Source organism: Anabas testudineus, chromosome 11 (assembly GCF_900324465.2).
Source record: "Anabas testudineus chromosome 11, fAnaTes1.2, whole genome shotgun sequence".
In the NCBI taxonomy this organism is placed as follows: domain Eukaryota; kingdom Metazoa; phylum Chordata; class Actinopteri; order Anabantiformes; family Anabantidae; genus Anabas; species Anabas testudineus.
The window spans coordinates 17,529,099-17,552,844 of NC_046620.1; the positions used below are offsets into that span (position 1 = coordinate 17,529,099).

At 39.7% G+C, this 23,746-nt stretch overlaps 1 protein-coding gene across 1 annotated transcript in view; it reads right to left on the reverse strand.

Moving 5' to 3' along the window:
- LOC113153104 (hippocalcin-like protein 1) overlaps positions 1-23,746 on the reverse strand; it is a 29,042-nt gene that overhangs the window by 3,677 nt on the left and 1,619 nt on the right. Inside the window, exons 3-5 of the mRNA XM_026346569.1 lie at positions 5,236-5,404; positions 3,474-3,755; positions 33-138 (exon numbers count right to left, since the gene is read on the reverse strand). Of these exons, the coding sequence (XP_026202354.1) occupies positions 33-138; positions 3,474-3,755; positions 5,236-5,331 (484 nt within the window). The 5' untranslated portion in view covers positions 5,332-5,404. The remainder of the gene's footprint in view (positions 1-32; positions 139-3,473; positions 3,756-5,235; positions 5,405-23,746) is intronic.

The window sequence follows — 23,746 nt, forward strand, 5'->3', positions numbered from 1 at the left end:
CATCCCTCCATGTTGCCATTTCCTCCTCTCACCATCATTATTGAGGTCCATTTGTCTGAAGATCTTATCCGTCCTCTTCTCCGGCGTAGATTCATCCTCTGGCATCTTCATCACAGATGACACCATCTTGTAGATGGCCTAAGAGAGAGAGAGAGAGAGAGAGAGAGAGGTGGAGCGAGTGAGAAACAAAAAGAAGGAGCGACACGTGGCAAGTGGGTGGTCGGTTGAGAGCAAGAGGAAATAAAGGTATATGAATTCAAGGCAGTAGGGACCCTCAAATGAGTAAAGTCATTGTCGCTTTCAAGACGCTGATAAACATTCCCTCTTGAGTCCGCATCATTACTTCTGAAACTAAGAGCTCCTCTCTTGACAGCCTTTCTACTAATACCCAGACAGAGTGCGTATGTCATAATATATTGACAGCGATGTGCCAGCAGAGTAGTCTGAGGGATGGGGGTGGTCTTTCAAGCAAAGCTTATTGTATTGATCTGACACATCTTTATCTGTGTACTGATATGAGCGCCTCCCATCCCCTGGTTGCAATAAATTAACCTTTGCAAACAAGCACAGAGCAACGCCCAGTATCAGCTGGCCTCAGACTTGGATCTACAATCAGCTTAGGTGACCATTAAATCTTCTCCATTGGGAGTATAGGGTGTAAAACTGACAGCAAATCGGTTTCACAGCATTGCCCTCAGAGGGGAGAGAAACTTGCAAAAGATAAGCCCTCTGTGCTTTTTGGTAAGACATACCAGCTTTAAAATGTTATCTCTTGCACTATAAAGTGAGCATATCTCCTCCTCTTAAAACTAATTTGTTGGGTGTGTTCTGAAAAAACACACAATATATACAGGATACTAAAAAGACAATACCGAGGCTGCCTTTTATATTTTTTATTTAGTTTAATTATTATAACCTGTTATTTATTGTTAGTTGATGACTAATTGGATAAAAAAGAGGACCGGTGTTATGTAAACAACTATAAAGCTGAGAAAAAAAACACACCACACGGGAATTGAAAAAATATATAAAAAAAATATATATATAAAAATTTTACATTTTAAAGATGATTATAAGAAAAAAACATAAACTACAGAACCTGAAAATACATTAAGTGAAACCTAAATACATAATATCGCAAATTAATTTGTAGTAGTTTTAGAAGAGAAATAACTGACTTAGACATAACTGAGGGTAGACTGCAGATTAATTCACCAGAGCTAGCTGATGCTGACTCTCCATAAGTATCATCTCAGTACTGTTTATATACGAACATCTATGACATAGTTATATAAAAGAAATATAAAAGTACTAAGTACTTTTATTAAGTACTTTGTTGGGAAAACTTTTGAGGTGCCTGTATGTTATATGTTTTGTTATATGTTTTACATTTAAAATTTAATTCCCTTTTTCTTATATTGTTCTCAATCAACAACGACTACATCAAAACCAAACCAATAAAACATGTCCGGCTTTGTAACAAATCGGACTTTAGCTATCATAACAATCTCTCCCACTGAGTGTACAATGACACAATGGGCCCCTCCTCTCTCATCCAGCGGTGCGTAACCTCAATGAGCTTGAGGATAATCCCAGTATTCTGCACACTCAGGGATAAACTCTGGTTAAATTTAACTCGCTAATCCATGAGAACCCAGAAGCACACACACACACACACACACACACATACACACACTGCAAACACCCACCCACATCAACTCACACACACATACTGTACATACACCAAGATCTGCAATCCGGTATCTCGACAGTCTGTATTTCTTCTCTTCAAATGTGAAAAGCTTAGATGCAACATTAATGTAGCACGGTACTTAACCGTCTTCATACAAACTGTCGCCTGTGCCTATATTACAGAAAGTGCCTTAAGTATGCCTGTTAGAGTCTTTGCATATCTGTACTTAAACCTCCACATCGAATATCCTTTCATAACTGAAGTAATGATTTATCATAAGTCCTTTCTCTCTGACTATTTATGTCCCTGTAAAAGTCTATGTGAATGGCTGCTTTAAAGAAAAATGTACAGTATTGACATTCTAGGAAATCGGACATACAATTTGGCACAATGGAAATGCTTCACTAAGAAAATAAATAAATAATCTTATTATATCATTGTCAATGTGAGGCCAAATTTGTACTTTAAGCTCTTGTTATCATCTGCAGCATACATTTTTATTAAAGGCTAAATTAGATTTGGTGACTTAAGTGAAAAGATTCATGCATCGATCCCAGAGAAAATACAACCTGGATTTAAAGGAGTATGCGACCAATTGTACACATAAAGGTAGATTATTCTTTGAAGATGAATATGACTCAGCAACATTTTTAATTCCTTCTGTTACTCTGGTTGAAAATGTGCTTGAAAAGTAGAGAATTATTAGACCAAAGACAGTGGAATACACCAGTTAGGAAGGAGTTTTGTTGTTGCTTGACATACAGTACTAAACACTAAAGGACAGGATGTTATTACCTTTGATGCTTTGACACACTACTGGTGTGGTCAGTGGATTTCTATGAAATTTGTGCATTCAAGGTACCAAGACAGGGATAGGAAACCCTGGTCCTGCTGGGACTAGCAGCTGGGAGTATTGTTTTGGAACCATCCCTGCCCTTACAGCTTCTGACTGGCTGAACACACCTGAACCAGGTCATTAACCATGGGAAGGGCAGAGATAGTTGGAAAACAATCAGGTATGCTGCTCTCTAGCAAAAGGCGATCCATGAAATGTCATTCAGATGTTAATCCATCATGAAGAACTGGTACGTATTTGGTGATTTCCTAACTTTAATTTAGTGCCATCGTCTGATAATTTCATTTAATTAGTGCAGTACTATGAACAATTATCTGCTAAGTTAATGACTTTTCTATCAGCCAGTCAGTATTTATTACCAAATGCTGTCAAACTAATGTGCTAAACTATGATTAGCACATAATATGATTACCTTGGTAAACATAATGTTATGCTAGCATGCTGATGTTAGAGGTGCTAATGTCATTGTAGGCTGTTAGTCGTGTTAATTGAAAATCTGTTTTTAAGCTAGAAAAAGTGGAAAAAGACATGGACTTATCAGGGAGGTTTAATGCAAAGTTCCTATTAGTTGCCTAATAGGAAATGCAGACCCAGTGAGTCTGATGTTTGATCCAATACTAGGGACCAAAAGTCCCAGAGTACCTCTGCCTCTCTTAGGCACATTTGGATTATTCAGGTTTTTCATTCTATCTTTACTTAATGAACAATTGACACTAAATTGCTACAGTTTTCTAAAAGGTTTTAACCGCTGTTCATGTGAGCCAGCTGCATTACAGTATATTTTAATGCTGTTCAGACATGTGACAGCCTTTCTCTATGCATCTGAGGTTAGAGGATGCACGACTACTACTGTAGTAAAAACAAATGTGTCAACTCATCCTTTGCCTGCTCACCAGACTTCACTACCCAATGCCCCTTCCTCACCTGTACAATCTCCAGCATCTCCTCGCGGCTGATGTACCCATTTCCATCCAGGTCGTACATGCTAAAGGCCCATTTCAGCTTCTGCTCCAGCTTTCCCCGTGACGTCACACTCAAAGCAATGATGAACTCCCGGAAATCTATCGTCCCATCAGCGTTCGTGTCAAAAGTTCGGAAGACATGCTCAGCGAACTTGGAGGCGTCACCGTAGGGGAAGAAATTGGCGTAGATCTTCTTGAACTCCTCCACATTCAGGGTTCCACTGGGGCAATCCTTCAAGAATCCCTGAGGAAGAGATGATATGAGATGAGCTATGCTCTCTTTCAGTTTCCAGGACAATGCATCTCTATGATACAGGTTTACACCAGACACTTTTATTGTAACTGACTCAAATAAAACCTTTCCAAAGCCACCTCAGGTATGAAATTTCTATAACAAAACGTTGACCAGAAAATGTTTCATTCATTTAATGTTCCATTCTGAACAGACTGAAGAAGTACTTTTTGAAAAGGATCTTAATGTTGGGTTGTTGAAAGCCGTTTTAGCTTATTTTCAAAGAGTCAGATTTGATAAAGCAACCCTGTGCTGAAGATGAAAAGAGAGGTAAAAGTCATGTTAGTCTCGGTTTTTGTTCAGGGAGAAGCATTTTTTAAATGAAAGGCTTTTAATAAAGAGGTAGTGAGGTGACAAAGTCTTTGTCTATATTTGAAGTGTAAAATTACTTTGTGATCATCCTATCAAACATTCTCACAAGTAAAGCTGGAAAGTCAACATGGCTGCACTCCTAATAACATTTTTTTCAGGGTTGGTGTCTGACAAGAGAACATGTCAACGCGCAGACAAGCAGATAAATTCTCAGAGACTTCTGGTACCACAGTAACCTCCAGAATATACTAGTCAGCTTATATGATATCACAACCATTACAATCACTGTTAGTGTGAACAGACCTGGAGTCAGTGAAGCTTAATTCACAGGTCAGAGAGGTGATGGTTTAACATTATGCATCTCTTATTGAGCTCACACAGCTGTTACATAGGTCTAATCCACGTATAAAGACACTCTATATAGCCATTACAAAAAGACACATCTGTCAACACACAAGATGATTCATGCAGTCCTGTGGTACATCATGCCAGAATGTAATCCAGTCTCCCCAGTGCATTAACAGACCTAGAGCCCTGGAGAGAGACAAACACTTTCAAATTCAAGGCTGTTGTCACTGTCTGATTACTGATGAGACATGATATTACAGTGCCTGACAGATTTTATTTTTTATGTAGAAGCACTGCATTGTTCCACTAATTACAACTTGGAATATTGTTTTGTACAATTATAATGCTTATTAATTCTGGCAAGTTGATTTTAATGTTAATCATTTAATAATATTGAAAACCTTTCAGGCACAAGTTTGCTTCTCTAACTATTAAGCCCCTACTGCACCAAGTCTACCTTGTGGATGATCAGTATACCCTAAGCTTAGCTAACTGTTTTTGTTTTATGGCCTGCAACTACTTTTGATTCACTCTTATCGATCTCATCAGCATTGTTTTGAAACAAAGCAGGTAGCAAAGGCTGTTTGCATAACACGGATAGTGAAAGGCTAAAATGGCTACCAGATGTTAACCTAAAAGTTGGTGGACATACAGTAGTGAAACATTTAGCAGTTAAAGAGCCATATACGATATTTCCATCAGAAGGTGGTGGAGACCAAAACAAAGCTAAAAGCACAGTGAATGCTTCAGTTTATAGTTTTTGTTTACATACCTTGTACCACTCCTGCAGTTCGTGATCAGAGAACTCAGTATTCTCTCGGAGGTCCTGCAGCACCTCGGGCCGCAGCTTGCTGTTCTGTTTCCCCATGGCAACAGGACAGGACTCTCTGTTTCCTTGACAACAGCAGTGACTACAGCACTAGCCAGGCCGCTTTTCACACCTGTCAATCAGAGATCAATTAATGAGAGGTCAGCAAAAATTAAGTAGACAGGAGGAATAACTGGCGGCAAAAGAAAAAAGAAAACAGCAGCATCAAGGGAGTCACTCAACAGTGAATAAGAGGGTTAAAATGCAGGAAACATTAAGCAAAGGTTGAAAATAGAGAGAGCCCAATGTATATGCTTTATCTATTACCAGCGGCTAGATGGTTCATTTTGTATGAAATAACATAAACTTGCTCCCCACCAGGCACTGACACACTGACAACATGACTTTGTCCCCTCACACAATGACGTTCTGCAATTTTTGTGTTTTTGAAATTCAAGCAAACCTTGTCACAGTGTCCCAATCCCCTTGACATGGGACGTTACGTAACTCAAGTCTTAAAACTGCTGCATCACATTTGCAAACATTAAATAATCCCAAACGCACCCCTGTGACGTCAAGCGTTAGCCCACTGATCACATTTATGGGTTTATCTGGCCAGCTGTGTGTTTGTGTGTCAAAATCAACTGTGTAGTGTCCGTGTGTGTGTGCCCAGATCTCCTAATCTTCATCTCAGCTCAAACTGCCTGAGAAAAAAAAGTCTGTGATGCAACTATGTTTGTACTTAATTTCTGTAATTTCTTTAGTTCTTAATCAACTGAACTTCTGTAGTTTAGTTGATTAATGAGCCTGTGTTTGACCATCCAAGTGTTTGCTTGTTTGTATTTGCATGTGTGCGAAGCGAGTTTTAAATTACAGTATCACTGGGGATGAGAGCTTCTAACCATGAAACTTGTCCGACCTTTTCTGACCTCCAGTCTCTCCTCAGTCATGGTGGGTAATTACACCAAGAAGTTTGTATAGTGTGTGTGAGAAAGTGAGAACAAGCTCAGACCCACCAGTATGTGTGACGCTTGTGAGGTGGGCGGTGTGGGTGCTGCAGGTGTTTATTGTTGCCTGGCCAGAGCTTGATGTGCACAGTAACAAAACGCACATGTCCCTTCAGCTCTTCAGTCAGCTAATCAAATGTGACTCATATGAAGTACCTAATGCTGGAGAAATTAGAGTATATGCTTGTACACTGAGAGTGATGCTTGCAGCCAACTCCCAGGCTACAGAATGGAGAGCTATAGCCATCAATTATGATTTCCTCCTGGACTGGTGAATGCTGCACACAGAGAGGATTAGGAAACCATATAATGGCTCTTTGCCACCTGTCATAAACATTTCCCTTAAAACTGCTTTGTATGAGGCATGATTTGTTGGACTACATTTTCCATGTTGTTAATAGCCTCAAATTTATTTTCTTTACTCAAAGGCTTTACACTGTTTGTTGTTTAATTAAGTTTTTGATCCTGATCCTCATTTTTTTATTGTTTATTTTTTTGTGACTTTCTGACCTTCTGATATTTGACTTAAATGTTATTGTTAATGTAGGGATTTAATGAGGACCTGTACTTTTGGTACCAAAATTGTTTTTTATGGTACTGGAGGTACTGAAAGTACCTCAGTAGCTGTCATAGCTATGCTCTAGACAGACTCAAATTTTGTACTACGACATAGAAATTGGTAATGAAAGTCGTATTGTGACTATCAATTTTCTATTATTTTGACATCCCTACATTGTTGCCAATATAACAATCTACATATGTCTTGTTGCTCTATTTTCCATGAGCACATATACTACTAAGCCACCAAGCACAGCTTAGTCTTTAGCCCTATACACAACCTAAGGACCAAAGGAGACCATTAAATTCTCCTCATGGAGTAATTGAATGGCGTCTGGAGCTCTGAGAGCTATCTGTAAAATCGGTAGGCCTTGCTATAAAACAGTAATTTGTGGTATAGTTGAGAAGGCTGAGAGCGAGAATAGAGCGTGTGCACTGCTGTTCTACGGGTATTTGGAAAACACAAGCCCGTCATACACACTTTGACGCACACACTTTTTAGTACCTGCAGAAATTGATAATAGCAGCCAATGCTGTCCAATTGTCAGTGGGAGAACATAGCCACAAAACAAACACTGTGTACTCCTTCCTGTGTGTGCATGTTGGTGGTGATTTGGAGATGCAGAAGAAGAAAAGCCTGGAAGAGAGGATGAGATTTAATTGGAGAGATAAAGATTCTTTAATTATAACAATTAATGTTTCCTGGTGACACACAGACACACAATAGAGCAAACTTTCACATTAATTGGCTCCTACTAAAAGCGAAAAACAGGGAAAGTATTTTATGAAAAAAGTATGTATGTTTAGGACTACTGAAGTGTGTATCTTTATGATGAATAATAAAGAACTATTAAAGCCAAGGATTTATATCAGCTTGCTACATTTCTTTCACTGACTTCTTTGTTAACATGCTCCACTACAAATATAAATACCCTTTAATTTTTACTACTTAAGTTAAAGTACTAACATACAACTTCTAAATGTCACTTAAAGAACAGTACTCCACTGAGAAAACAGTGTATTTATGGCAACATAGAATTAGATGGTTTTGATTCTGCTAATTAGTAAATATACTGAATATACAAAACTGACATACATACAAAAAGCTCTTAAATAACTTGAGATTCACTGTGCAATTTCAGTAGCATTTCAATGTTGACTGCAAAAACAATTAGCTTCTATGGGCTATGGACATCCAACATGGCTGCCAGAAGAAGTCTGACAAAACCCTTGGAGACTGAGATACAGAATGTGCGAGTATAAACTGACAGGCAGGCTGCCAGTACTCTCTACAATCACACAACAAATCCTACTCTAACATGCTGACCTTTTCACTGTACTCGTTAGTCTCTCCCTCCCCTCCCCCAACGTTTTTCCTCCTTTCTCCGACCCAGCTGTAAAAGCTCCCTGCACGTTTTGGTCAGAGCATTGTGAATACATTTCTGTCCTCACCAGCTACAGTTGTTTAATCCCCCTATGCCCCCCAAAACCTAGTCAGTTCCAATCCCTTCAAACCATTCCCTTATCAGTTCATTCTGAGGCACAAAACACTAATCCGCCTTTCCAGTCTAAGTGCCCAATGCTCGTTAGTTGTTGTCGTCTATGGGATTGTAGAGAAAAAAGAGGAGCTAAGGTGAGAGAAAATCAGACTGAAGGACAAGAGGGCTTCCAGAGAAAAACTGTATTTTTAGGTGGTGGAACGTCTTTCAAAGAAGGTGAGACCTGTGTATGAGTATGTACAGTCATGATATATATCCCAGACTTCTGTGTTGTTGAAATTTGAATTTGGGAAAGATCACCAGGGTGTATCTTTAAGGGAACAGATGATTAGGTCTTCAAAAATATAAGTTACAGCCAAGAATCCAAATGGTAAAAACTTTCAGACGAAACCCCCAAGGACTGATTCTGAATATTTTTTTTAAGTTGTCCCTAGCAGATATCTGCCAACGTTATAATTGGATTTCTTTATAATGCTATTTTATTGGCCAGAAACCCCTCAGAAGCACCTTGCAGTGAATCAGTGGACACTGAAACTAATTTGATTCTTCGAGATGAACCTTCAGGATGACTGAATCAGGTTTTACAGGTTGTTGAGTAAAATCCTCCCACACGGATGGAGAGGTACCACCATCATCACAGAGGTAGATGAGGTAGATAATACTGGCTGGCCAATATTGGCTTTTTAATAAAAAGCCTGTTACAGTACCTCAGCCCAACTATACCTGCACTAAACTTAAGAAGAAAGCGATGGAAAACAGATTGAGATGGAGTGAGGGAGGCAGGAGTGTGCAAAAAAAAGAGTCGGAGAGAGTTAGAAAATTTTAGAGAGCGAGTATTTTTTTCCCTGTTGTCGTTTAATGTGCTCATAAGAAAAGAAAATGCCGCCTTCATATTGCCTGCCAACAGCTCAGTCATTAGGGAGGAAGAGGGATGGAGAGAGGGAGAAAAAGAAAGCCAGAGGACTGGAGACAACAGAGGGAGGGAGGGAGGGTGGGAGGGTGGGGGTTGTTGAAGTGGTATGCAGCACTAGAATAAAGCAGACAGAGCTGGTGCCATGTGAAAAAAGCAACAGATCAAAAAACACTGACAGGCACCATTGATTTTTTTTCATCACTCAAGTGTTTTCAGTCTCCCGTCTCTCTTTGCTTCTACTCAGAGCGCAGCAATCTGAGAGGGCACCTGAGATGGCATGCTGCTTATACCTTTTATCCATATTTTTCTTTCTATATCTCCCCCTCCGGATTTTTGTGTTTTTTTTCTTCCCTCACAATTTCCCATAATTTTTGACCAACAATTTGCTTTTCTTCTTGTGAACGTCCATTCTCTGATCTTGTTCTCGATGAAGGTGCGTGGTCTCCTCTTTCTTGACAACTTTAATATTGTTGATGTTCTGGATGCAGCATGAGGTTGACTGTGACAAGTTAAAATATTGTCATTGTCATTGTGCTGTACGTGCCTATTAAACCCATCATCAGTGCTCACCCTGATTAACTGCATCAATATAACTTCAATCATTAAACTTAAATAGCTGCATTTTATCTGTCCTTTTTTATTATTAATAAATCTACCAATAAGCTTAGTTCATTGAGCCTGAAGTCTCCAAATCTCTTCTTTTTTGAGAACAGAAATGATGAACTATCTGAGAAGACATGAAAACCACTGAGAAATTTGAACCAGAATCATTTATGTTGAAAAAGTTATAAATATAGCCAAAGAATAATCATTTTATCTCTAAAGCAAACTTTCTAACACTGTTTCCAACATGATTATGATTGATTATTTTTGGCAGAAAAAAGGCCCAAGGTGTTTTTTTTTTTTTTACTATATTCAGATACATAGCTCACCTCTGCCTATCCCTCCTCTTTTCTGCCGCACAGACAGTCTCAAGTTCCCAGATTCTCCCGCAAATAATAAACATTATCCTAATACTTGCATGTTACTTGTTGTAAATGTCACATAACTTCACTTTGTGTGTGGGCTTTATGTTAAACAGTAACAAAAAAGTGTAGCGTCCGCAGCCACAGCTGGGTGGAGACTTTGAGGGACAGCACAGAGCGTAGGTCATTCCTGTTTCGAAAGTGCTTAGAGGTCTATAACCTCACTTAAATGTGTAACGATGAGGAGGAGGTTAACTGACGGCATAATTCTTTTGCTTTCAAAGTTCACGTGTTTCTATCTTAAGAGGTAGTGAGAAAAAATAGACACTGAGAAGCAGAGGGACAGAAAGGAGAAGAGGGGAAGGATTGATGAAGACACAGATAGTTATTGAAGGAAAAGGCATTAATGGAGTGGTTAAAAATAAGAATGAGGACTGGTCCTCGGTGTGGAGCTCTTTCCTCTGCTGCACTCAGAGAGTTTTCAGAGCATGTACGAGTCCTGATAATAACTCTCTGTCAAAGAGGGACCACGTAACACATGTATTCGTCTTTTAGCATTGTGTGATCTAAAATCTTTCATTCAAAATGACTGATGTATAAAACATACAGCTACTACTAATGATCTGGCAAGGACCAAAAGCAACGGCATAAGAGGGGGATGCAATGACGTAACATTTAAGGTCACATTAGTACAGTAGGCAAAAAGCTTAAAAGGCTTATGTAGTGTTCAGAGAGGGAAGATAAGAGACAGTTGAAAAAGCAGATAGCAGATAGAGTTGTGGCGAATCAGAGTTTTCTTTTTGGGGGAACAGTGGTGAAGTAACTATGATTAGTAGGAGATAATTATAATCAAATCCAGAGCAAAGAGATCTACTTACAAACTGCCTGAATGTGCGTTGAATATTGGACACTCAATATCAGTAAGTAAATAATTGACTTGTTTAATCAGTTACATAATTGTAGAGATAATCAAATTCTTAGATTCTGAATACATACTGTATATAATACATGTATATAAAAATTATATGTAGGTAGAAATATTATCTGTAATGCCTAATAACAAAAAAAACATCTGATTCCCTCTACTTAAAATTGATGAAATGAAAAACAGATACAAAATAGAGGCTAAACTCATGGTGAGAGGAATTTTCCTTTCATATACATTTCTACAGAATGATAATTAAAAATCTTACATGTGCCTCTCTGTGGTACCACCAACACGATAAATTTTTTGACACTCCTTTCTGGCCCTGCAGAACAATAGAGCAGTAGTCCTCTTTTCAGGAACTCAGACCTCCATCTGGGAAGAGGTTGGCCTCATTTATAACACATCCACTGGAGGGCAATGCTATTTCCATCTGGGTCACAAAGACAAGAAATAATGTCCTCTATGGAGAAGTAACAATCTTCAATTACGTAACTGAGAACTTGAAGTGGCCTGAGCACCACCACATATCCATTACTTGGGTACCAAGCAAGCGAATCCAGATCAATTCTCCGCTATGAAATCGGGGACTATTTCAGGTTCCTAGCTCATGCAGGTAAATCTATTCCCACACATCCCTCTCTCCACGGAGAATAAGGTGGCCTGGGGTAATAGCTTTCTTGGCATTGAAGAGTGATTTTATTTTCCTGAAACAGAGGCAACCTCATTCCTGGGTGGAGACACATCCAGGTGCTGTGTTTCAGCATTTCCCTTCTGGTAGCCTTTGAATATGGGAACATACTCAACAGTTCATCTCCGTTTCCCGTCATATAGAGCACACAGCTGTCTTATGAATGTCTTTTTCTAATGATGTTCTTGACCACAAAAACCCTCTTTGGCTGTTTAATTTTTAATCAGAGAGAGAGAAAAAAAATTATATTCCCATATAACAACACGAGGGAAGGAATGTACAAATATTCTGTACTCTTCCCTTCCAGAGTAGAGAAATAAACAAAATAAGCTGATACCATGTGGAAAGAGAAGATGTTCGTTTATATAATATTTATAGAATGTTTTTCAAAAAGCGGGACTGGTGGAAAGCAGCAGTTCCTTATGAAATATTTACACTGGGAAGCTCATCTTCACAGTCAGTAACACGAAATTCACTGTGTAGCCAGCTCACATGTATCAACCACCTCTGTTATTACTGCCGCACTGTTTGCATGTATGATACATTATTGCATAGAAATGCCAAGTTATTTATTTGCACATGAACTTGGACATAAATGAATATTGTCACCAAGCGTTGAAGACAAAAACAATATATGTAATTACACAATTTTAATACTTTTTTTGTTCCCTTCTAGGAGTAGGACACAAAACACAGGCAGGTGATTCCTTTAAAAGCACTCCTCAGTGTTTATACCAGCAATTTCATGCAAGCAAATGAATAAAGGTGAGCATTTAAAAAGAGATTAGCCTGGGCGGCTATAAAAGCCTTGTTGTTATTTGTTTTATTTTTATTCCAGTTGATGGCTAGGACATGGTGGCTTTATAAGTTAGTGTAAACACAGAGGAAGCAAAAAATAAAGCATTTTGGTTCAGTGCCGTCTGAACGCTCAGAGCTGTTGCTTTGAGGAAGACATACGCCTCAGGTCAGCGTTGCATCTGTCTGTGCATTCACAGCCAGAAGGGCCCTGTAGCTAGCTTTCCGACTGTAGCACGGCATGTGTTTGTGTGGGAAGGGCCAGGTTCGAGGAGACAGGCATGCATGAAAGGGAGTCGAGCTGTAACGTTTGTTGATTACAACATATGCGAGACTGAGAAAAAGTACAGATGGAAAATGGTATGTGAGGGAACATTTACTAAAGGTGGGGAACTAACAGAAGGAAAAGAAAGAGAAAGGAAGTGGGAGAGCAGATCAAACAGGAAAGATTAAACAAAACAAGAGGACCACTGATGGATAATTAATGCCATTTTCCACTTCCTGCCTCCCTCTCCTTCCTCTGTCTGTTTTTGTGTCAGTACCTGCTCTGTGCAGCATTATGACCTTTAGCTAGTGTGTAATTCTAGCACAGAGTCTAAGCACAACAATATAAAAAAATCCATAGTGTCTGCTGCACACTGAGGGAACCAAAGACAAGCGGCCCGGCCACCCAGACAGCATATTATATCGGCCGAGGTTTTACCCTAATCAGAGAAGGTACAGCTACAGGTTAGCTCTTCTTCCTCTCTGAGACAGCTGGGCTTCAAGCACCTGAGCTAATCACAGTCCATATGGATATTTTTGGACAATCCGTACTGTTCTCATCTAAGTTTACGTAAGATCATTCAACACACAGTCTGGAAGCTGTGGCAGGTATCTGTGCTCCAATATAACATCCAGTAACAGAAGAAAAAAGCTATTTAATTCTCCTACAGTAGGTGCATGGATAATCTGACCCTGGTGCAAGTTAAATTTAGTTCACAGTCATCAACTCTACTGTTTGTAATCATTCCCATATTCCATCTGTGTTCAAAATCAGTTTTGTTTACTTAAATGTAAATATAAAACTCGCCTTATTTAGCACATTTAGACTCCAGTCTACAACAGATATGTGTGTGGATGTTCCTGCGTATTAGTACATTTTTAACCAGTTGCAAGAGCTTTTAAGTTAGGTAACATTTATTGTTACCAAATTTAAAGGCCCTGAACAGGTTTCCTCAATAAGCTTCTTACCATAAGGAATGGAGTCCTACTTTAACACAAAATTGCATAAGGCCTTACAACACATCTCATTGGGTTCCATCAGAGACTTTGATGAGAGCTCTTAAGATCAAAAATGCCCATTTCAATGCCCTGCACCAGTTTCTTTTTTGAAATGAAAGTCAATGAGGACATTTGCTAGCAAAGTTCCAAGTATCCAACTCAAGATCTAGTTGATATAATCTGTGTGAAACTGACCCCTATGCAAATCTATAGCATCCACAGATTCCCCTCGGGGGTCATAAATGCAGCTATTCCTGCTGCTGAGGTGAAGGAGTTCCTGATATAGTTCTATCCTTAGCTGCAATCGATCTGCTGACATACAACACCCGTCTTCCCTATCCTCTCATTTAGCCTCTCCTTTTTCTTTTCCTCTCTTCTCCATCCATCTCCTTTCCCCTCCAAATCGTCTCCAATGTCAGTTTGTAGTTTTTCTAACAGCCCTTGATCTTTACTAAATGCCTTGGGCTTAGCTTGCTGCTGCCCGAGCTCCCCTGGTATCACTGCTCTAGATCTTTCCGTCCTGCTTTTGCCAACGTGAACTGGCAACAGGACCACCAGAATCTGGCCCTCTGGCCTTTCTCCTTGTAGCTAAACTACCGAAAAGTGGGTTCAGACGTGTTGTGTTGTGTTCACGGATTCATGGGTGCTGATGCGTTGTCCTGGTTTAGCTGTCTGGACAAGAAATGGAAAGCAACGCGGCCGACCTCTAATTTTTAAACCTCTTATATTAACACTTAACAAGATCCAAGCAGACATATCCAATAACTACAACTCTACCATATAAATGACTGCGTATAAAAATGTGTATGTATAGGGAGAGAAATGTTGTTCCTTCTAGGTTAGTTGTGGTTAGTTTAAGTTGTAGCTCCAACGTAAATGATATTGCAAGGTAAACAGGACACAGATTCAAACCTCTTCTTTCAGCTTGCCAATAGTATCATGTCGCCTGGGAAGTAAACACTCTGGTGTGTCAAGCACTCAGTGTTTAAAGGGTTACTGCGCTGTTTTTAAGCTCTCCAAGGACTCTAAAAAAGGGGACATCCCTTACTGAGAGAGGCCTCGAGGGTGAAGGGCTTTCGAGGTACCAAAGTGTATTTTAGCTTATGTCCCAAAGCAGCATGATGCACAGGCACAGCAGCAAGAGCCCCAAAGACAAAGCCACGTGCGGGAATCACATGCCCTGTCTGCACACGCTAAAGGCACAACACTTCCCAAGGCGAAGATGGTAATTATTCTGCCAGCATCTTCTTTTGCCACTGCAGGAGATTATTTGCTTATTAAGGTCAGGAATTGATGAGAAATGGGTAGTGAAAATAGACAGACAGCTCCATGGGCATCGAATAGCACAACATTTATGTTCACACAGAAAATGGGTCATTATCACAAGCAAATGTATAATAAAATCTGTCAAAATTCTGGATCTCAGTAGAGTTATAGTGTGTTTACCAATTGGACCTGTACTCGATTCAAATAGGCTGCACTTCTTAGATCTAGATTAATAGTTACAGACATTACTGCCATGGGCAACAGTTACATAACTGAACTGATAAAACCAATGTTAGCTTGCTGTTTTTAAAAGTAAAGGAGGTAATGTACAAAATGTTACTGGTCCATAATAAGATTAAATCAAGACATAATGACAATTGCAGCTAGTAGTAATTAAAAACTTAGCGATTACTTTATGCAGAGAGGAAGAAGGTGATGATTTTTATTGAGAAAAACAAACGAGAAAGGTCCGATCATAGGGAGCTGTTGAGAGGCAGGGGTGTGAAAGGCAGATGGGAGAGGCAGGAGCATCAGTCTTTTCCAGCTGTTTGTTGGCACACACACAGAGGACAAGGTTACGACCCCTCTTGCTTTCACTTTTTGTCGCCCCCCTCTAACTTTCTGCTTTATCTTTCTCTGTATCTCGGTCTCTTCCATTTCCACTTATCGCATGTTTCTTCATTCTCTTGCCATTTTTCTCAGTGATAAAAATCCTCCCCATTTACTCCTTGGCTGTATCTGACATACCATGATCAAACACTCTTCATATTAAGCTAAATTAATCTTTTAAAATCACTACTATTTGGCCATGTTTGTGTTTGCAGATCATGTATGTGTAGTTGAACTGTGGGTATGTATTGCCATATTGCCTCATCTTGACAAAGCTAAAATGATTGAATGTGACAAAACATGTTTTCCTGTTCATAGAATGTGTACATTAAATCATTCATCTTTACATAACCATGAATCCTTTTGATGCATCACATTTGCAACTACACTGATTGGAGCTCTACCAACTGCATATTGGTGTGGTTAGAAAAACAGTAAGCATGGGGTGGGCGCTCCTAAAAATCATCACAGTATAAGGACAGTGCTCTCTAATATACTTACATAAAGAGGATTTAGTCTCCACTTCGCGTTCTCACAACCATAATCTAACTCTCACTCAGCCTTGCTTATTTCGTGCAACTTCCCTCTGTCCTGGAAGCTTTGATCAAACACAGTTGATTACACATCTCTGTGTAGGCTGTATGTTTTAGTTCAAAAGGACATTTTACAACAACCAGTCCCAGCTCGGGAAACAACCCCAGTCTCATGCTTCACTGAGTGGAGACGAGCAGTGGAGTATCCATACCATAATATAGCTGTCTCACTTCACATTTCCTGCACTGGTGACAAAATGAAACACAGCATCTAAAAATACCAGCAAGCCCTGACTTTCATCAGGAAGGCAAACGGCCCACTCAGCAAGATTTTCGCCTTCACAAGTGATCATGTCGCAGCGTCAGAGGCCTGCATGATGGAGCTATCCAACAATGCTGTGCTGTGACTTGTAAAGAACTGGCATATAGGGCTCGCTCTGGGCCCAGATGGAAAGATCACACATTCAGACAACTCCTCAGCTTGCTTGCAGAGTTTCTTATGGTCCCTCTCTACATCCTTAACCAGAGTCTCCTGCAAGCTCAGCTGTGAGCTTAACACATCAGTGTGCTGATACCAAGTAACCAAATACTACTTAGTGGCTTACCTAGTTTTCTTTTTACAACACAGCTGGGGCTTACAGCTTGGGGAATTTTGTCACAGCATTATGAAAATCAGTGGTTCCCTTTTTCAGCACTGCATAAATAACATGTCCTACATTCAAATTGTAGACCTGTGGTGGGGAACCCTGGTCCTTGAGTGCTGCTGCCCTGCTTGTTTTCTTCTATCCCTGCTGCTGCCGCGTCAGCTGCTGATGATTACCTAGTTCAGGTGTGTTCAGTCAATCAGAAGCTAGAACAGACCAACTCACTTTGTCTCCACCCTCATCTGAGATGGCACCTTCTGGCTTTTGTTGACGGGACACACCTGATCCAAGTAATCAGCAATGTGCAAGCAAGCAAAGCAGCGTCCCTAAAGCACTATGACTTCCCCAACCTCAGTTTTGGAAGTTACCTTTATGAACGATGCATAATACATAAGAAACTATTTTATAAATCAACTATGTGGTAATTGTGTATCATACACTCTTCCTTCAAAAACATGTGAAGCAACATTTGAAAAAATGTCCAGTCATATTTTGTCATGATAAACTACGTGAATCCTGTAACAGCCAGCAGTCCTATTTTTAAGGTATGGAAATATTCCAAGTATCTTTAGGAAAGAGAAAAAAGAAGATGAGCTGACATGCTGTATGCCAGTCCCCCTTTTACTTAAACTAGGCCACTGTTCTCTTTGCCAATGCCAATCAGAGAAACCCATCAGGCTGGTTAATCATCCCACCTGTGGCAGTAATCTGAGGAAGCATTTTGATTTGGGCACAACAGATAAAAAATAATGTGAACAAATAAGGCTGTTTGGTGACATTTTTAAGAGAAGACATTTAAAAACGACATTTTAAAAATGTCAGGAAAGGAACTTCCGTTAGAAGTCATTCACATTACTTTTTGGTGGTGAGGATGTTAAATCTATTCACAATTAAATTCTATTTATAGGGACTTTGTACTAAAGAAATTTGTCTTTAGAAATGTAGACAATTCAACATAAATTATCATGTATAAACTATATTTTTTTGCTGCACTTTATCAAATACAATATGATCAGTGCAACAAACAGGATGTGTCAACTCCAGAGAATCAGTAACGCATTGGACAGTATATCATGGTGTTGAAATTCAATTTAAGCTGAGGGGTTTAACACATTAAAGATGTTAAAAGCACAAATAATATTTTTTATCCTACAAAACTGTAGTGTACCAGGAGCTAATGTTTTTGTAGTTTGTATATTTGAATAACAACCAAGATACAGTTAAATTGGACATTACAGCTGCTGAAAATTCCCTTACTGTACTATAATGATGCATTAAATATGATATTGATATAATATACAAGATGTAATTAAGCTTAACATTAATGTATCTTCTCCATAGAGAAGAATGAGGCAGTGAGAATGAATGCTCAGCCTGTGCATCCTGTCTCTACTTTTAGCTGCAGCTCTCTCTCTGTCTTTCATTTTCTCCTTTTATCTCCCTTTTTCTTTTTTTTTTTCAGTTTCTCCACCCCGCTCTTTATTTCCATCTGTTTTTGTCCCTGTCTGGTTAATGTGTAAGCAACAACACAGATCCATCACAGAGAGTCACAGCTTGTGCAGCATTGCGATCATTGCGACAGCATGGTACTCTGCAAAGCAGTCACTGTCACTACTTCCATTTCAGTCCGCATCTATTGTGATCGACTCAAAGTGCTGCTAAGGATCAGCCTTATGCAAAACTAAACAGAGGCTGTTACATTTACAGCTGACAACTGTCTCTGAAAGTGTGCTTACTGATTAAGACTTAAGAAAGTCAATGACTGGATCATTTTGAACCAAAATCAGGCATTTACAAGTGATCAGCTCTTTTGCTTGTGGAGGCCACTGTTGAGCTTGGTGAATGTTGACTCAACTTAAATTTACGACACTGACCAAACTGCCATGACCAAGCCTATACAGTGGCAAGAAAAATTAGAGGGTTTTTTGTGAGTTGAAGTAGCTCTATTTCACACCTCCGAACAAATTTTCTTAACTTATGCTAACACCTGACTCCAATTAACTTTTATGAGGTCATTATTCAAAGGGTTAGGGTTATCACTATCACTTTTATGATTGTTCTTAATAAAGACATGAAAGATCATTACTTTTAGGCACAATATATTTGTTAATACTCTTGACTTAGGTGAAGATCAGATCACATTTTATGACATTTCAAACCACATTCACCCTAACATGAGTCAGCCTTTTCTATAAAAACACGTTCATAACAAACCTTCTCCTTCCTGATAAAACATAGGAAGATGATGAAGATGATAACATAATAACTCCAGGAGGTCCACGTTCCCTGTCTAGGTCATTTCTTTCAACAAAAAGTATTTTACTGTAACCTTCTGGATATACTGAGATTTCAAACGTATGCAAGTATTTCACATGTCCATGTGTGAGTGTTTCATACGTACATACAGTGCCTATAAAAAGTATTCATCCCCTTGGATGTTTCATCCTTTTATTGACATTATAAATCAGTCATGGTCAATAAAAGTTGGCAACTTTGACAAAAGAAATTCTGAAAAATACCTCATTAATGTCAAAGTGAAAACAGGTTTCTACAAAGTAATGTCTATTAAATAAAAATATATAAGGTGAAATCAGTGTTTCCAATAATATTCACCCCCTTCAGGTCAGTATTTAGCAGATGTACCTTTGGCTGCAATCACAGCATGGAGTCTGTGTGGATAGGTCTCAATTAGGCTTGAAGATCTGAACATTGGAATTTTATGCCATTTGCATTTGAGCAAAACTGCTCAAGCTCTGTCAGGTTGCATGGGGATCAGTGTGAAGAGCCCTTTTCAAGTCCATCCACAAATTCTGTATTGGATTGAGGTCTTGGCTTTGACTCTCCAGAACATTCACCTTCTTGTCGGTAAACCATTTCTGTGTAGCTTTTGCTGTATGCTTTGGGTCATTGTCTTGCTGGAAAACAAATCTTCTCCTAAGCCGTAGTTGTCTCCCTCTACCATAACAAGCCTTCCGGAGCCAGCTGCCCAGAAGCATCCTACAGCATGATGCTGCACCACACCGTGTGTCACAGTGGGGTTGGTGTATTTGTGGTGATGGGCAGTGTTTGGTGTGCGCCAAACATAGCATCTTTTCTGATGGACAAAAAGCACCATTTTGGTCTCATCAGACCAAAGAACCCTCTTCCACTGGACCATAAAGTCTTTCACGTGCCTATTGGTAAACTCAATTTGTGATTTAACATGAGTTTTCTTGGCTTTCTCCTTGCCATTCTCCCATAAAGCTTGACTGCTTTTTGAACCCTGATTTCACTTTACATATTTTTATTAAATTGACATTACTCAGTAGAAACCTGTTTTCACTTTGACATTAATTAAGTATGTTCACCATCCTCAAAACCTAAATGATCTTAAATCATTCAAATCAACAGCTACGAAACAGCACAACTATGATCCGTAAACACATTTGCTCATTAATGTGACTGCTACTTAATCAAGTCAATGATCATTCCCCCCATCCAGCATAATCAGATTCACTGTTAACAATAAAAAAAAGTATCTCCACAAACAAACAACTGGCACGAGGGAAAAGAAAAGAATCCTTATAATACAGTTCATTTTGTCAGAGTATCATGATGTGCCCTGAGAGCCAGACAGCGCATTTAATTGAACTGACTCTACAGAATAATACTGCTCTTTTGCTCAGAGCTCCACAGAAAAAGGTTGCCGTGTGATTGCACCAGCAGCCGGAGAAATGAGTCTGCAGTCATTACGGCTGCTTGTAAATGCATCCGAGCTAGCCGGCGCCAGATCGATTTTTCTATTTTCTCATTGGCCCTCTGTTATTGCCCTCAGAGCCCTGCAAGAGCCTGGCGAGGGGAAACACTGAGCTTAATTGATGCTGTGACAGTATGAAACAGGTTATAATTTTTCAACCAGAACATTTTTATCTCACTCCTCTCACTGCGTGTCTGTCTCTCTCAAATCTACAGGGCATGCAGAAAGTATTCACAGCACTTAACTGTTTCCACATTTTGTTATGTTACAGCCTTGTTCCAAAATGGATTTAATTCATTATTTTCCTCAAAACTACACATAATACAATACAACATTATAAATTATGACAATGTGAAAGGCGTTTGTTTGAAATATATACACACACACAGGCACATCATCCACCACTCTGTTTATGTTCATGCGGCTGAGGTGGGGACACAGCTGGTGGTTATTCTTCCATAAAATTCCTCACATTCTGCTTAGGCATGAGGGAGGCATCTAAATGTAGAGAGAGAACCCCCAGGGAGGAGAAGAAGTCAGGGAGGGCCACAAGAACAGCTATTTCTACTGTACAGCTTCTCAAAGTAAGGAGACTAATTAAAGCAGTCTTTATGTTTCTCAAGGACTCCTTTACAACTGCACAGAGATGAAAGGCAGCTCTATAATGACTGAATGGGTGAGATGTGGTGAAAAATAAAGTCATGTCGGAGTAAAAAGATGTGCGGGTGAGAAGTGAGGGTTAACTGAAGATGGGGACAGATAGAGGCAAAGAGGAAGACGCCGCTTTGAGATTTGATCTCAGCAGAGGTAGATATTGGTGGAGTGCGCAGGGTGAGCGTGTGTGTGTGTGTGTGTGTGTGTGTGTGTGTTTGCTGCCATGCCTCGTCAGAGCTGCTGGCCTTTTTATGCTACAGAACATACATACACACACATTCACACACACACCCCACCAACACAGCCACCCCGACTTCATTAGCCAAACCACATAGCGAGCTTTGGGAGTAATTGGCTGCCCTTTCAGCCTCCTAATGGCTAGAGGAGAGGAGAGGAGAGGAGAGAACAAGAGGTGAACTAGCTGAATTACTGTCATTTATTAAAAACTTCCACTCTGAACTAGTTTCCCTACTTGCTTTCATGTAACTTCTTTTATAGTCCATTCTGTTGTCTTACTGTAACCCACCGCTCCTTTGCTGTGCTTTCCCGCTCCTGATTAGTTTCTTTTTGTTTTTATTGGAAGATGAGGAGGAAGCGCATACCAGCTCTGTCAGATTATTCCAGCCCAGTGTCTTTTGATTGGAATCACTGGAGACAGAGCAGCTAGACCTCCCCAGTATGAGGGATTTCAACAATAGTAAGCTTCACTGTTGATTTGTTCACACAGTACTCATTAAAAACCAGGCGGCTGCACTTGGTCCAGTCAAACAACTACCACATCCGTGCAGATCGCAGATGCTCAGAATCATTGCTGACGGAGCTCTGAGAGCTGGATCGATGGGTAAAAATCTTTGTTTTATTAGGGCCGCATAGAGTTTGGCTCCATGTCATTCAACTCCAGCACAGCAGCTGCTCTCTCAGCCATTATCCCAGACATTATCAGACTGTATGTCTGACAGGCAGGAGACGCCCCTCCTCTGTAGGATCAGAGAAGATTACAGGGCCGGTAGCATGCACGGGAAACACAGACCTTGTGTCACTCTGTGCAGGCCAGATCCCACACATCTCACTCCCTTGCATATGGAAACAGAGAAAGCTTACAAAGAGTGAAAACACCAGTTGGTCCTCTCTAGTGGCTTTAAGCCTGTTCTTAGTCTCACTGGTGGGAGATGTGGGAATGCTAATATTTGCTGATGGACACATCCACAGGTTTCATGCAACTTTCTTCTGCACTGATTCCTAATTACAATAAACTATGATTGCTGTAGCTTGGAGTGACTACACCCATTTTCAACTTAATATCATCAGGATGATCTTAGCTCATGTTTAAGACTTGAACTTTTCAAATATGAGGTGCTGAGTTGGAAAGAGATGGGCAGTTTACTGGAGGAGGCATGGTGAGTCTTGTGAAACACACTATGGAGTTGTATTTTTGTAACTGTAGGCTTGCAGTGTTTGTGGAGTTTAAAGCATATCTTAGATACTGTTGCTTTAATATTACAGCATTATTTTAATGCATTAAAGTATCCTTTTAAAGTTTTTTTTTGAAACACCATTAGTCAGAAATGTCAGCTTTAAATACTGGGGTCATACTGTACATCTGGTGACTGAACTGAAATTTTTGCATGTGGCTTAGATTTTGTTGGGATATTTTCTTAGATGTCTTATCTTAGTATTTTAATGGCTAATGCTGTAGCAGTCCTTTACAGTCATGGTGATAATGGTTCATCGGAAAGTGGCTCTTCAGTATTCGCTAATTACAACAGAGTGCTAAGGCCAAATGTAACTTAACTCTCCAAAAGCATAAACAAAACCATTTCCTCCCCATTACTGTGTTATACCTCCAGACCACAGAGCCATTTCACATCCATCTCTTTTCGATTCTCTTAATGATTTTGCTCTTTCTTTCCATAAAACTCTTAGAGTTGTTCACTAAGAAGGTTGTGGGTTTCAACATCCATCATCCTAGCGGAACTCTGGTTCCACCAAGGCCTCTGAAGTGCTCAGAGGTTTTTTTCTGGAAGAAGGCCAGAGATACAACCATGTGACAAGAGAGAAACCTTTCAAGCATTGCTTACAGTCCATGTTTCTATGCATACGTGTAGTCAAGGGTATGTTGTAAAAAATTTCTAATAGTGTTATATGACAGCAAGGTCACCTTTGTGAGCAACACTGTTGTGATCATGTTCAGTCTAGAATACAGAAAGACATGCATTACATACAGAGGAGAATCCATCAAATAGCCACTAAGGAGAGTAAAGAGATTATAATGAAAGCACTTCCCTCCCCCACTGTACAGCAAATCACTTGTCTCATTGAAACATGCCTTGACTGTGATATCGATCATTTGTTAGACTCAGAACTACTTCTTCTGATGTGTGTATATACAAGTTATGTGTGAGTGTGAGTGTGTAAGC